The sequence below is a fragment of the Vidua chalybeata genome, chromosome 13 (genome assembly GCF_026979565.1).
Source record: "Vidua chalybeata isolate OUT-0048 chromosome 13, bVidCha1 merged haplotype, whole genome shotgun sequence".
NCBI lineage: Eukaryota > Metazoa > Chordata > Aves > Passeriformes > Viduidae > Vidua > Vidua chalybeata.
The window spans coordinates 20,741,575-20,752,059 of record NC_071542.1 but is presented as its reverse complement, the minus strand read 5'-3'; the positions used below and the strand labels follow the sequence as shown (position 1 = coordinate 20,752,059).

Here is a 10,485-nt window from a genome sequence, read left to right as displayed (position 1 = left end):
GAGAGCAGAGCCAGTGGGCCCCATGCTCCTCAGGATCCTGCATGGGCTGCAGCCAGGATCCTGAATGGGCAGTGCCTGCACCAGGATCTCAAAGTCAGGAGTACCCTCACTGTCCTGGAGCAGGTCCCAGAGCACAGGCTGCAGGAAAGAGCAACGTTGCACTGCCTGTGCAATCCACACCTTCCCTCTGAGCTCCTTGCTCAACGTCTCACAGTGGGTTTGTGGCAGGCTTGCTACAAGGATAAGGACGCTGGGACAAAGGGGAGTTTTCACCCTGAGCCATAGCTCTGACTCCCAGCGGGGCGCTGGCCGCTCCCAGCCACTGGTGGCTGAGCAGGGCACATGCACCGGTCAGTGCCAGGAGCGGGTGTCAGTCCTGGGAGTCGTTCCCTGGGCCCGCGCAGTAGCGAGGAACGTCTCTAGACTTGAGGGAGCAGAACCGGCCCTGGAGCACGCATCTATCCGCGGCGGCTGCACTCCCGGAGGCCCGTGCTCACTCACTGGGATTGGGGTCCCGCAGCACCAGCAGAAGCAGCATCCCCGGGCTGGGAAGGAAAGCAGCCATTCCTGCGTCCTGCGGGCAGGAGGAGCGAGGGAGAGGGAGATAGACGAGGTCCCGCAGGGCTCGCTCCGGCACCTCCCGCAGTACGGCCCCCGCCGCTCCCGCATTCGCTACGGCTCCCAGCCTTCCTCCGACACTGGCAACCCCAGAGACCCCCGTCCCACAGACCGCCGAGACAAGCTGTGACACCTGATACTTCCCCGGCACGGGATCCTGCCCGGTCCCTGCCTGCTCACCCCGCTCCTGCCGCCGGGGCTGGACGCCCACGGTGCGACTGAGCCGACTGTCGCTGGCCTCGGCTCTGGGCTCTAATCCGAGGCCGACGCCAGCCCCCCCACCGCAAACGATGCCGAGCTCGTGCATTATTGATAACGGGAACCCGGCACGGGCGGAGGCAGCCGGGCGGCAGAACACTGCCCAGGGCTGCGGACACGGCCCGGGGCTGCGGATACTGCTCGGTGCTGCGGATACTGCTCGGTGCTGCGGACACGGCCCGGGGCTGCGGATACTGCTCGGTGCTGCGGACACCGGACACGGCCCGGGGCTGCGGGTACGGCTCGGTCGGGCCCCGCCCGCCCCACGCCGGCCGGAGCGGAGCGGCCCGGGGCGGCGGGCAGCGCCCCCTGCCGGCGCGGGGCGCGCATGCCGGGCGCACGGCGCTCCCCGGGGCGGGCCCGGCCCCGCCGCTCTTTGTCGCAATGGCGACGGTGGAGTCACAGACGTGACGCGGGTTGTTCCCGCAGCCCTGGGGCCGACTGGCTGATGCAGCTCAATATTGGTGACAAAAATGCCAGAAACAGCCCGGGCGGCTGCCCCCGTGCCGGAGGTGAGCTGATGAGGGCTGGCCCCAGTCATCAGCTCTGGGGAGACGGAGCAGTTGCTAAAACTCAGCGGTCAGCGGTAGGGACCTGACAAGGCGAGGGCAGGAGCACGTGGGCTCTAAGGAGAAACGGATGGTGAGGCGGAAACGGGGTACCGAGGACCAGTTGATGCATTGTCCCCCAAGGCCCACCTGAGCTGCCCGGCGCGCTTCAAAGGGAGGGTGAGAATCGGGGTTTTGTGCGGGGACAGCCCCAGGCCCTGGCAGGACCGAGACACGGTGGTGCGAGGTGGGAGCAGGCTGTGCCTGGTCAAAGCTGGGGGCGAGCCGAGCACCCCGGCCGGGATGGCACAGACGAAGGACCTTCTGACCGCAGACCCCAGCAGAAGGTGCAACTGCCGACGGATGGGGTTACGGGGTAAAGACCCGATCCCGGGTTTGGCTCAGGGCCAGGGGAACGCCAGACTGTCGCAGGGCCGGAGCGTGAGGGGTGGTGGGCGAAAATGCGTGAGCGAAATCCAGCCGGCAAGCCTGCAGCGAGCCGAGCGCTGTCGTGCGGCATGTGCTGCGCACGTGTCACCGCCGCGCCGGCACTGCGCGATCCAGACACGGCGGGGTTAATGCACCGTTAAAGCCGTCAGGCCAGCAAAGCTCCCGGAGACCGACCGCGGATCGGCAGCGCGCGGCCCCGGGGAGCCTCCGCGGCCCCCTGTCCCGGCCGGGGAAAGGGAGGCGCTGTGGTCGGCGTAACACAGCTCGGTGCTCGGTGCTCGGGGACTGCCCCGAGGATGGCAGACGGGCACCAGCCCGCAGCCCCGGCCCGCCCCCGCCGCCGCCCGGGCAGCGCCGAGCACCGGCGGCCATGAGGAGGGGCGGGGCCGGCGCGGAAACCCCGCCCCCGCTGGCACGCGCCCCGTGACGTGCCGCCCAATCAGGAGCTGCCACACGGCAGATCCGGATGCGGGGGCCGGACTTCCGGCTGCGGCCCCGGCGCTCCTTCAGCCGCCGCTCCCGGCCCCGCCGCTCCCGGACGCGCCGCTCCCGCCGCTCCCGCCGTCATGTCCGCGCCCCGGCCCCCGCAGCCGGCCCTGCCTGCCGCGGTGCTGCTGTTCGTGCTGCTCGCCCTCGGCGCTCGCGCTTCCGACGTGGTGGAGCTGAGCGATGCCGATTTCGAGAGTGGCCTGGCCGAGCGCCCGGGGCTGGTGCTCGTGGAGTTCTTCGCGCCCTGGTGAGGGGCCGCTGGGGGCGGGGGGCCGGGGGCGGGCCGAGAGGGGCGCTCGGCCGGTCTGACTCCCTTCCGTGCCCCTAGGTGCGGACACTGCAAGCGGTTGGCGCCGGAGTACGAGTCGGCCGCGACCCGGCTGAAGGGGATCGTGCCTCTCGTGAAGGTGAGCACAGGCTCCCGCGTTGGGCCGGACCCGGGGCGGCCGGTGACCGGGCTCCTGCTCTGCAGGCCTGACGGACGTCGTTTCTTTGATGCCTTGGAGCCCTAAAACAATCTGGAAGCCGGTCCTTGCAGGGCCGCAGCCGCGCGGCGGCTGTGCAGAGGGTGTGTGAGGGCTCGCCCCAGCCGGCGAAATAGGCCTGCTCGGAGCTGTGTGATGATGAGGCTGAGAGCGAGCGCCGTGCTGCACGCACCCACTGAGGCATGCTGACGAGGAGCTTTCTTTTCTGTACAAAAACTCGTAGAGTTTTCTCAAATCAGGGTCTCTTCCTTTATGGGAAGTGGCATGGACTCTTGGCACCATGGCCTCCTGGTCAGGTCAGCCTGTTTTCTTCAAATGTTATATGAACTTTGGGACTGACAAGGTACTGAGAAATGCCGTGTTATTGATTGCAAGAAACTATCCTTTCTAGTATTTTTTTGGTGTGTAGTCTGGTCGAACTCGAAACTATTTAGTCTTTGCAGTATTTTCTCAATATTTTTCCGGGCGTCTCGTTATACCTGTGCTACCTCTTTCCCAGTCTGGGCTGTCGAGTACCAGGCAGTGTGTGACGGATCCCTCTAGTCCCTTGTCTGTGATTAGTGTGTTAGGGCTGGATCTCAGTCCTTGTAGCAAGGTTTCTTTTCCTTTAGGTTGACTGTACAGCAAATTCCAACACCTGTAACAAGTATGGAGTCAGTGGATATCCCACATTAAAGATTTTTCGAGATGGAGAAGAGGCAGGGACCTATGATGGGCCCAGAACAGCAGGTAAGAACTGTTTGGCAGCATCTGGTTTGCTGAGCTGCAGCAGGAGGCAGCATATAACAGCCAGGGATGCAGAGAAGGTTCACACCTACACATACACCCCCCAACCCCTTACTCTCTCCAGAACTCTTAGTGCTGGCAAAGCCTGGGATGTTTATTTTCCTTTAAAGCTCTCCTTTAAAGGTGAAGGTTTCCACATTAGCTCCTAGTTGCCAGGATGCTAGAAAGCTCCTGTGTGAAGCTAATGGGAGCAGTCCTTCAGTTCACATATTTATCGTATGAGAGATGTGTATGGATTCTGCAGAAACTATTTCTGGTTTAGGAAGCTTGAAAAATGTCTTGTGGAACTTGGTATTGATCCCTTTACTTATTTTACTAATCTTTCAAGATGGGATTGTCAGCCATCTCAAGAAACAGGCGGGACCTGCTTCGGTGGCTCTCGGTTCTGTGGCTGAGTTTGAGAAGTTCATTGGCGATAAAGATGCTTCTGTCGTGGGTGAGTAGAGGTGGTGCATCCTGAAATGAGTGGGCTCTGGGAGCTCGTGTGGAAAGAGCAGAGGCAGTACCATGGGCTGCAGCAAATGAAATTCCAGATGGACGTGAACAAAACCACTGCTGGTAATGAGAACAATAAAGCCCTAGAACATGTATCCAGAGGGATTTTAAAATGTTCAGCCTGGGAGATTTTCACAACTTAGTTGGACAAAGCTCTGAGCAACCTAGTCTGACTGGAGCTGTTCCCGCTTCAAGTGGGAGATTTTATTTGAGGACCTTTGGGTATTCCCTCCAATTTTTTTCTTTTCTTTTATTTTTTTTTTCCCATGACCATCCGGCTTTGTTGGCTCCCCTGGCACTATAGTATTTGTTTTCCAATGATTGTTGCTTTCTTGGCTGGCTGACATCAGGTAGCTTTGGGTTGCTTTGGGTGTGTTTGTTGCTCTGGTGGCATCAGAGGCCTGTTGGCATTGGGTGTCTGTGGTTACATGTGGCAACAGCAGATGGTGCAAATCAGGTGCCATCTTGTAGGTATGACCACAGGAGTATTAACCAGCATTCCTAAACTTACTGGTATTAAGTGCCAGTTGTTACACAATCACCAGTGGATGTTTGGCTGTTCAGGGGATGATTGTCCTTGGCTGAATGACCAACTAGGGCTTCTCCTGAGTAACTTTTCTGCTGCTGGAAAGGGTTGGGGGGGGGGGTGCAAGGAGGTCCCCAAAAATGGGAGAGAAGCTGTCGAAGGTAAATACCTCAACATACACTGAAGGACTGGATTCAGGATTGATCCAGTGCATTGTAGACAAAAATGCTGAGACCTGCAGAGGGTCCAGAGCTGGGTTGGTTTGAGGTCACAGTCTGCCTTTCTGCTGCAGGCTTCTTTGGTGATGCATCTGGGGATGCTTATTCGGAGTTCATGAAAGCAGCCAACAGCCTCAGGGATAACTACCGCTTTGCACACACCACCGAGGAGCAGCTGGTCCAGAAGTACAAGGAAGATGGAGAGTAAGTTACTTAATACAAAGATTTCTTATTATTTAGGCATTTGGAACAAATTCATGGATTCCACTTAAATGGTTTCAGTTTCTAAGCACAGCTTAAGGTCTGGTTTCTTCCTCAGCTGACAGTGGTGTTTCTTTTGAATTGAGATAGAAAGGTGTAAATGGTCTCCGAAGTGTTTGTGTCTGCCTCTGTGTGGCAAGTATCTCAACAGAGACATTTTGTTTCTGTATTCGTTGTTATGGTGAGAGTTTTGTTTCTCATTGTGGCTGCTCTGAATCATGGAGAAGGCTCTGACAGCTACACCTAGTGCACTAGTTTCATCAAGAAACTAGACAGTGTTGTTTGAGCTATGAATGGTGAGTGGGGATTGTCACTGGAGAGTGGGTTTTTGCCCCATCTGGCTGCTGTCCTTGGATTCCCAGGGACACTTTGAACTAATTCACAATACCTGCTTCCCCACAGAGGTATTGTCCTATTCCGTCCTCCGCGCCTGACCAACAAGTTTGAGGAGAGCTCTATCAAGTACCCAGAAGACAAAATCACCAGTGGAAAGATCAAGAAATTCATCCAGGAGAACATGTGAGTGATTCCTCACCAACAAATGTGACAGAACTGGCTCCAGTTGGCTTTGGCCATGTCAGAGCTTGTTTTTTCATTGCTGCCACTTCTGCTGCATGTCTTGGCATTGCTTCCCTTTGGGGACACCTTCTTGAAATCCTGACATGGCTGTTGGCATGCACTCTCCGTATTCTAACCATGATTCTGTTTAAAAACTGAACCTGTGAGAGCTGTGCTAACTTTGGCCTTAAATGGGTCAGCTCTAGCCACTGATGTGGCAGGAGATGGAGATTTGACTGAGAAAATCCTGAGCAGGAATGAGCAAAGTATTTCTCCCTGAGGTGTGATTGATCACTGGCATTTAACTCCTGGGTGGGAAGCAAGTGTGCTGTGTCCAGCCTGTTCTGGGGTCATGGACTCTACTAACCTCTCTCGTTTACAGCTTTGGCATCTGCCCTCACATGACTGAAGACAACAAAGACTTGATCCAGGGCAAGGACTTGCTGGTGGCATACTACGATGTTGACTATGAGAAGAATGCCAAGGGATCCAACTACTGGCGCAACAGGTGGGAATGGTGGGGGTAAATCGGCCTTGCACTGTTCCTGCCTTGCTGCACTTCCATAGCTTGGGTGACAATCCTCTGAAATCCTGTGTGATTGCTCTTGGATCCCTGGTCCTTAGGAACCTAGACCCTACCCACAAACTGCCTCACTGCTGTGGTGTGCAGTTCTGCCCTTCGTGCTGAGAGCCCGGGGTCACGCAGGTGGAGGATGCAAACGCAACACTTGCCTCAGTCGCCACAGACACCGGTCTGCTTCTCAGCACCATTTCTACAGGACTTGGCTCTGAGGAGCACATTGTGCCACTGAATTCCTAGTCCGATGTGTATGTCATCTTGAAGGGTCTTTCACCATGTAGAAGAAAATGTTCAAAGAAATAACGCTTTGTGGTTTTGTTTATGTTTTCCCCTCAGAGTTATGATGATTGCAAAGAAGTTCTTGGATGCTGGCCACAAACTGTCTTATGCTGTTGCTAGTCGGAAAACCTTTGGCCACGAGCTTTCTGAGTTTGGTCTGGACAGCAGTGTGGGTGAGGCCCCCGTCGTTGCCATCAGAACTGCCAAAGGAGATAAATATGTCATGCAAGAAGAGTTCTCGTGAGTTCTTGAACTTGATGGTAATGGGTCTCATCTGATGGACTTTGGTCTAGAGGTCTCTGACCAGATGATACTTTGTTAGCTTTGAGGAAACAGGAAAGCTGGCTGTTGCAGCTGGAAGGAGCAATTGCTGGGTCAAAATGGCTCCTGCTCATGTGTTTTCCTACTCTCCAGAAAGCTTGCAGCCCCTCCTGTTATACAAATGGAGAGAATTTAATTCAAGATCCTGAAATTCTGGTTAGGAATTAGGGTGCAGTAAAGGGCAGAAGAATTCATTGTACCTTTCATTTTGAAAAAAAACCTGAAGAATGCTGGAAGGCCTAAAATTTTGAATGGGATGTGCATCCAGCCTCCTGTCAGAGCCCTTAAGGACATCACTGCACTTGTTCTGGAGGTCTACTGAGCCAGCCCCAGAGTGGTGCTGTCAAAGATGCAGGTGGCATCTGTTGTGTGGGTGGAAGTAGCTTAAATAAGCCTTGAAAGTTTCCCTCTCTCATCCTGTGTGTGTGATGATGGCTGTAACATCACTTTTCTTTCAGCCGTGACGGAAAGGCTCTGGAGAGATTCCTGCAAGATTACTTTGATGGAAACTTGAAAAAATACCTGAAATCAGAGCCTGTTCCTGAAAGCAACGATGGCCCTGTAAAGGTGAGTGCTGCTTATGGCTGCAGAGACACTGCTCAGCAGCAGCTTCCTGTGCCTGTGGGAAGTGCTGGGAGCGAGGCATGGTGGTAGCTCAAGAGGCCTCTGTGCTGGTAGACAGGGGAATTACTCACTCCCTTATTCCACTGCAGCTTTCTGAGGTGATGGAGACATCACCTGCAGCTTGCAGTTTGGGTTCTGTTTTTTTCCTCTTAGCATAGTAACTGCTGCTTGGCCCCAGCAGTTACGTGCTTTGTGAGTGTAGCAGCATCCAGATTTCCAGGGCTTACACAAAGGCCTGTCCTCTTGGTTTGTGCTCACTCCTTCATGGCATGGTCTACCTGTTGGTCGTGACTGCACTATTTTAGGGATCTCCCTGTTTATCTCATCACTGAGATCTGGTAGAATTCCTGCCTTTCACCCTCCCAGGCAATTCTGCCCTGAGTAAGAACATTCCCTGGCCTGGCTTTTTGATGAGAGCCTTACACAGAAGTGCAAGTCACGGGATTCACAGATGTTTTTGGGGCAATGGCCTCAGCCAGTCCTGCTGATTGCTTGCTGGGATTAAGAAGAAATGACTTTATCTTCCTGCGAGGACACCGTATGCAGACCTCACTTGGAGGTAGTGCTGGTAACTTATGGCAGGTTTTTACCTGCATGGTGCAGATGAGGAGTGCTGTGTTTGGTTCTGCTGCTCGCTGTGCAAGTGTGGGAGACGCAGGCTTGGGTGGAGGGTGGAGTGTGTGGAGCATGTCATCGCCTCATCTCTGACTTCAAAGGAACTAACTGGTGTGATCAACCCTTACAGGTGGTGGTGGCTGAGAACTTTGATGAAATTGTTAATGCACAAGACAAAGATGTCCTGATAGAGTTCTATGCACCATGGTGTGGCCACTGCAAGAATCTGGAGCCCAAATACAAAGAATTGGGGGAGAAGGTAAGTCTGAGATTCTTGCAAATGTGAACTAGAATTTTGCAGCACTAAATGATCCTGCAGGTTCTTTCTAGCCTCAGTGACAATGGGGTATAATTGTGCCTTCTTGAAGACTACAGATTTTGGTCTCTTTGCGGAGTGCAGATATCTTGCAGCAGGATCTGTGGTAGCAACCACACTGGTATATTTAGTCTGTGTTACTGGCTAGGGCACAGGACTATTCCCGGATTCAGTGACTGGCCTCAACTGCCCAAGTTTCTTTTTGGGTCTTTTCCTTGTGCATGATGAAAATCTCCCATGTAGTGGGGTTGGTGAAGTGGCATTCCCTACGCACTGTCCTCTGATAACGCTGTCCCAGATCATGCTGACTGCTGGGTTCCTGTATTTTGGAATTGGTAACTGATGGGTTCTTTCTACCCACAGCTCAGCAAAGATCCCAATATCATCATTGCCAAAATGGATGCTACAGCCAATGATGTGCCTTCTCCCTATGAAGTCCGAGGGTAGGTCTGACTGCTGTGACACCACACGTCAGTGCATGAGTCCCTCTCTGTCTGACTTGGGGGACAGCACTGAAGAGCTGAAAGAGCCTCGTGGGGAAGGGTGTGGGGGTTGCCAGGCAATAGCTAGGTGACTGCTGGGCAATGGCTTGATGTGCAGAAATCAAGAGTGAAAACAAATACACTAATCTGCCTGGCTTCTCCAGGATTCTGGTGTCCTGGCTCTGCCTGGAGGTCTGTCCTGCTGCTTTGGAATCTGCTGAGATTCTGTTCCTGGCAGTGTGAAAACAAATCTGGGCTTGCTGTTCCAAAAGCTAGCAAACTTGAACCTGTGAGCTCAGCCAGATCTGCCAGGCTCTTGAAGGCCACACCTGGTGCCTCAGAGCCACTGAAGCTGTGCCATGTTAAACCAGGGCAGTGTGGGTTGTGAGTCCCTTCAGTTGGGGCTGGTCTGATAGAAATCAGAGCATCTCAGGAGCTCCTCTGTTTCTTCTCTCTCCAGTTTCCCCACCATCTATTTTGCTCCAGCTGGCAAGAAGGAGAGTCCAAAGAAGTATGAGGTGAATATTTTGCTGTTCTTGATACTTTGTAAAGAAGTGAAGAGCATCCAGGTGTTCTAATTATACTCAAGCCTCTTTGAGAGTTGGGGGTGGCACTATGTCCTGTTACCCTGGGAACACACCTGATGGTACTGGCTATTGTACTTTGTGTTGCAGGCCCTGGGGGGAACTCTGCTTGCAGTCACCTGGGTCTCCTGCCAGGCACCTGAACCCCCTTCAGGAGAGGGGAAGTCCATGGTGTGTACAGGTCCTGCCTGACAGTCATTTGCTTTCTGCAGGGGGGCAGAGAAGTGAGTGACTTCATCAGCTACCTGAAGCGGGAGGCAACCAACACTCCCGTGCTGCAGGAAGAAGAGAAATCCAAGAAATCCAAGAAGAAGGTGAAGGAGGATTTGTAAAGTACCTGCTTGCCACCTTGTGAGGATGAGCTCTGTGTGAATTGGGGAAGCACTGGTCAGATTGGGGCCAGTTCTGGGCTATGGAGAGCCAGTGGCCATGCGGGCCGAGGAGCCCCAGCTGCTGTATCTAGTAATGTTTAATTTCCTGCCGTCTCTTAGCTGCACTGTTGTGGGGCTCCCCAGGTTTGTTTTGTGGTTTGGGAGGGGGTGGGGGTACAGTTATTTTCTAATTTTTTTTGTACATTTGGAGAAGTGAAACAATAAAATGACCCCCTTAAGACCAAGTGTCCTGTCCTGGGGCAACCCATCAGACCTAGCAACGGGATCCTGTTCTCTATAGGCAGCAGCTTCCTGCTGCAAGTTGTTCCCTACAGTGAGCCCTCCTAGCCACTGTGTTTAGCTTTTAGCCCTTTATCCTCTTTCCTTAGCTGCCCAAGCCCCTCCAGAATGTAGCAGCAACAGCTATCCCAATGTGTTGGGCTTCGGGTGCTGCATTTACACACATTTTGGACTGGGGAATTGTGGTCACAAGTGCCTTTGCTGTGTACTGCCCTAGTGAGTTCAGAGGTACGTGGTGCTCACTGTGACTGTTGGATTGCAGCAGTGCAGGCATATGGAGCAGGCTGGCAGGGGCCTCGCTCAGCAGTAGCAGTAAATCAG

At 54.3% G+C, this 10,485-nt stretch overlaps 1 protein-coding gene across 1 annotated transcript; it reads left to right on the top strand.

Annotated features, from left to right (window-relative positions):
• Positions 1–2,354: 2,354 nt before the first annotated feature.
• On the top strand, positions 2,355–10,105 carry PDIA3 (protein disulfide isomerase family A member 3). Its single transcript, XM_053954997.1, has 13 exons — positions 2,355–2,610; positions 2,692–2,770; positions 3,460–3,577; positions 3,963–4,070; positions 4,948–5,077; positions 5,537–5,653; positions 6,075–6,200; positions 6,609–6,791; positions 7,331–7,439; positions 8,242–8,370; positions 8,791–8,870; positions 9,370–9,427; positions 9,706–10,105. Exons 1-13 carry the CDS (start codon positions 2,441–2,443, stop codon positions 9,823–9,825), a joined length of 1,527 nt encoding a protein of 508 aa, XP_053810972.1. The 5' UTR covers positions 2,355–2,440; the 3' UTR covers positions 9,826–10,105.
• Positions 10,106–10,485: the final 380 nt, after the last annotated feature.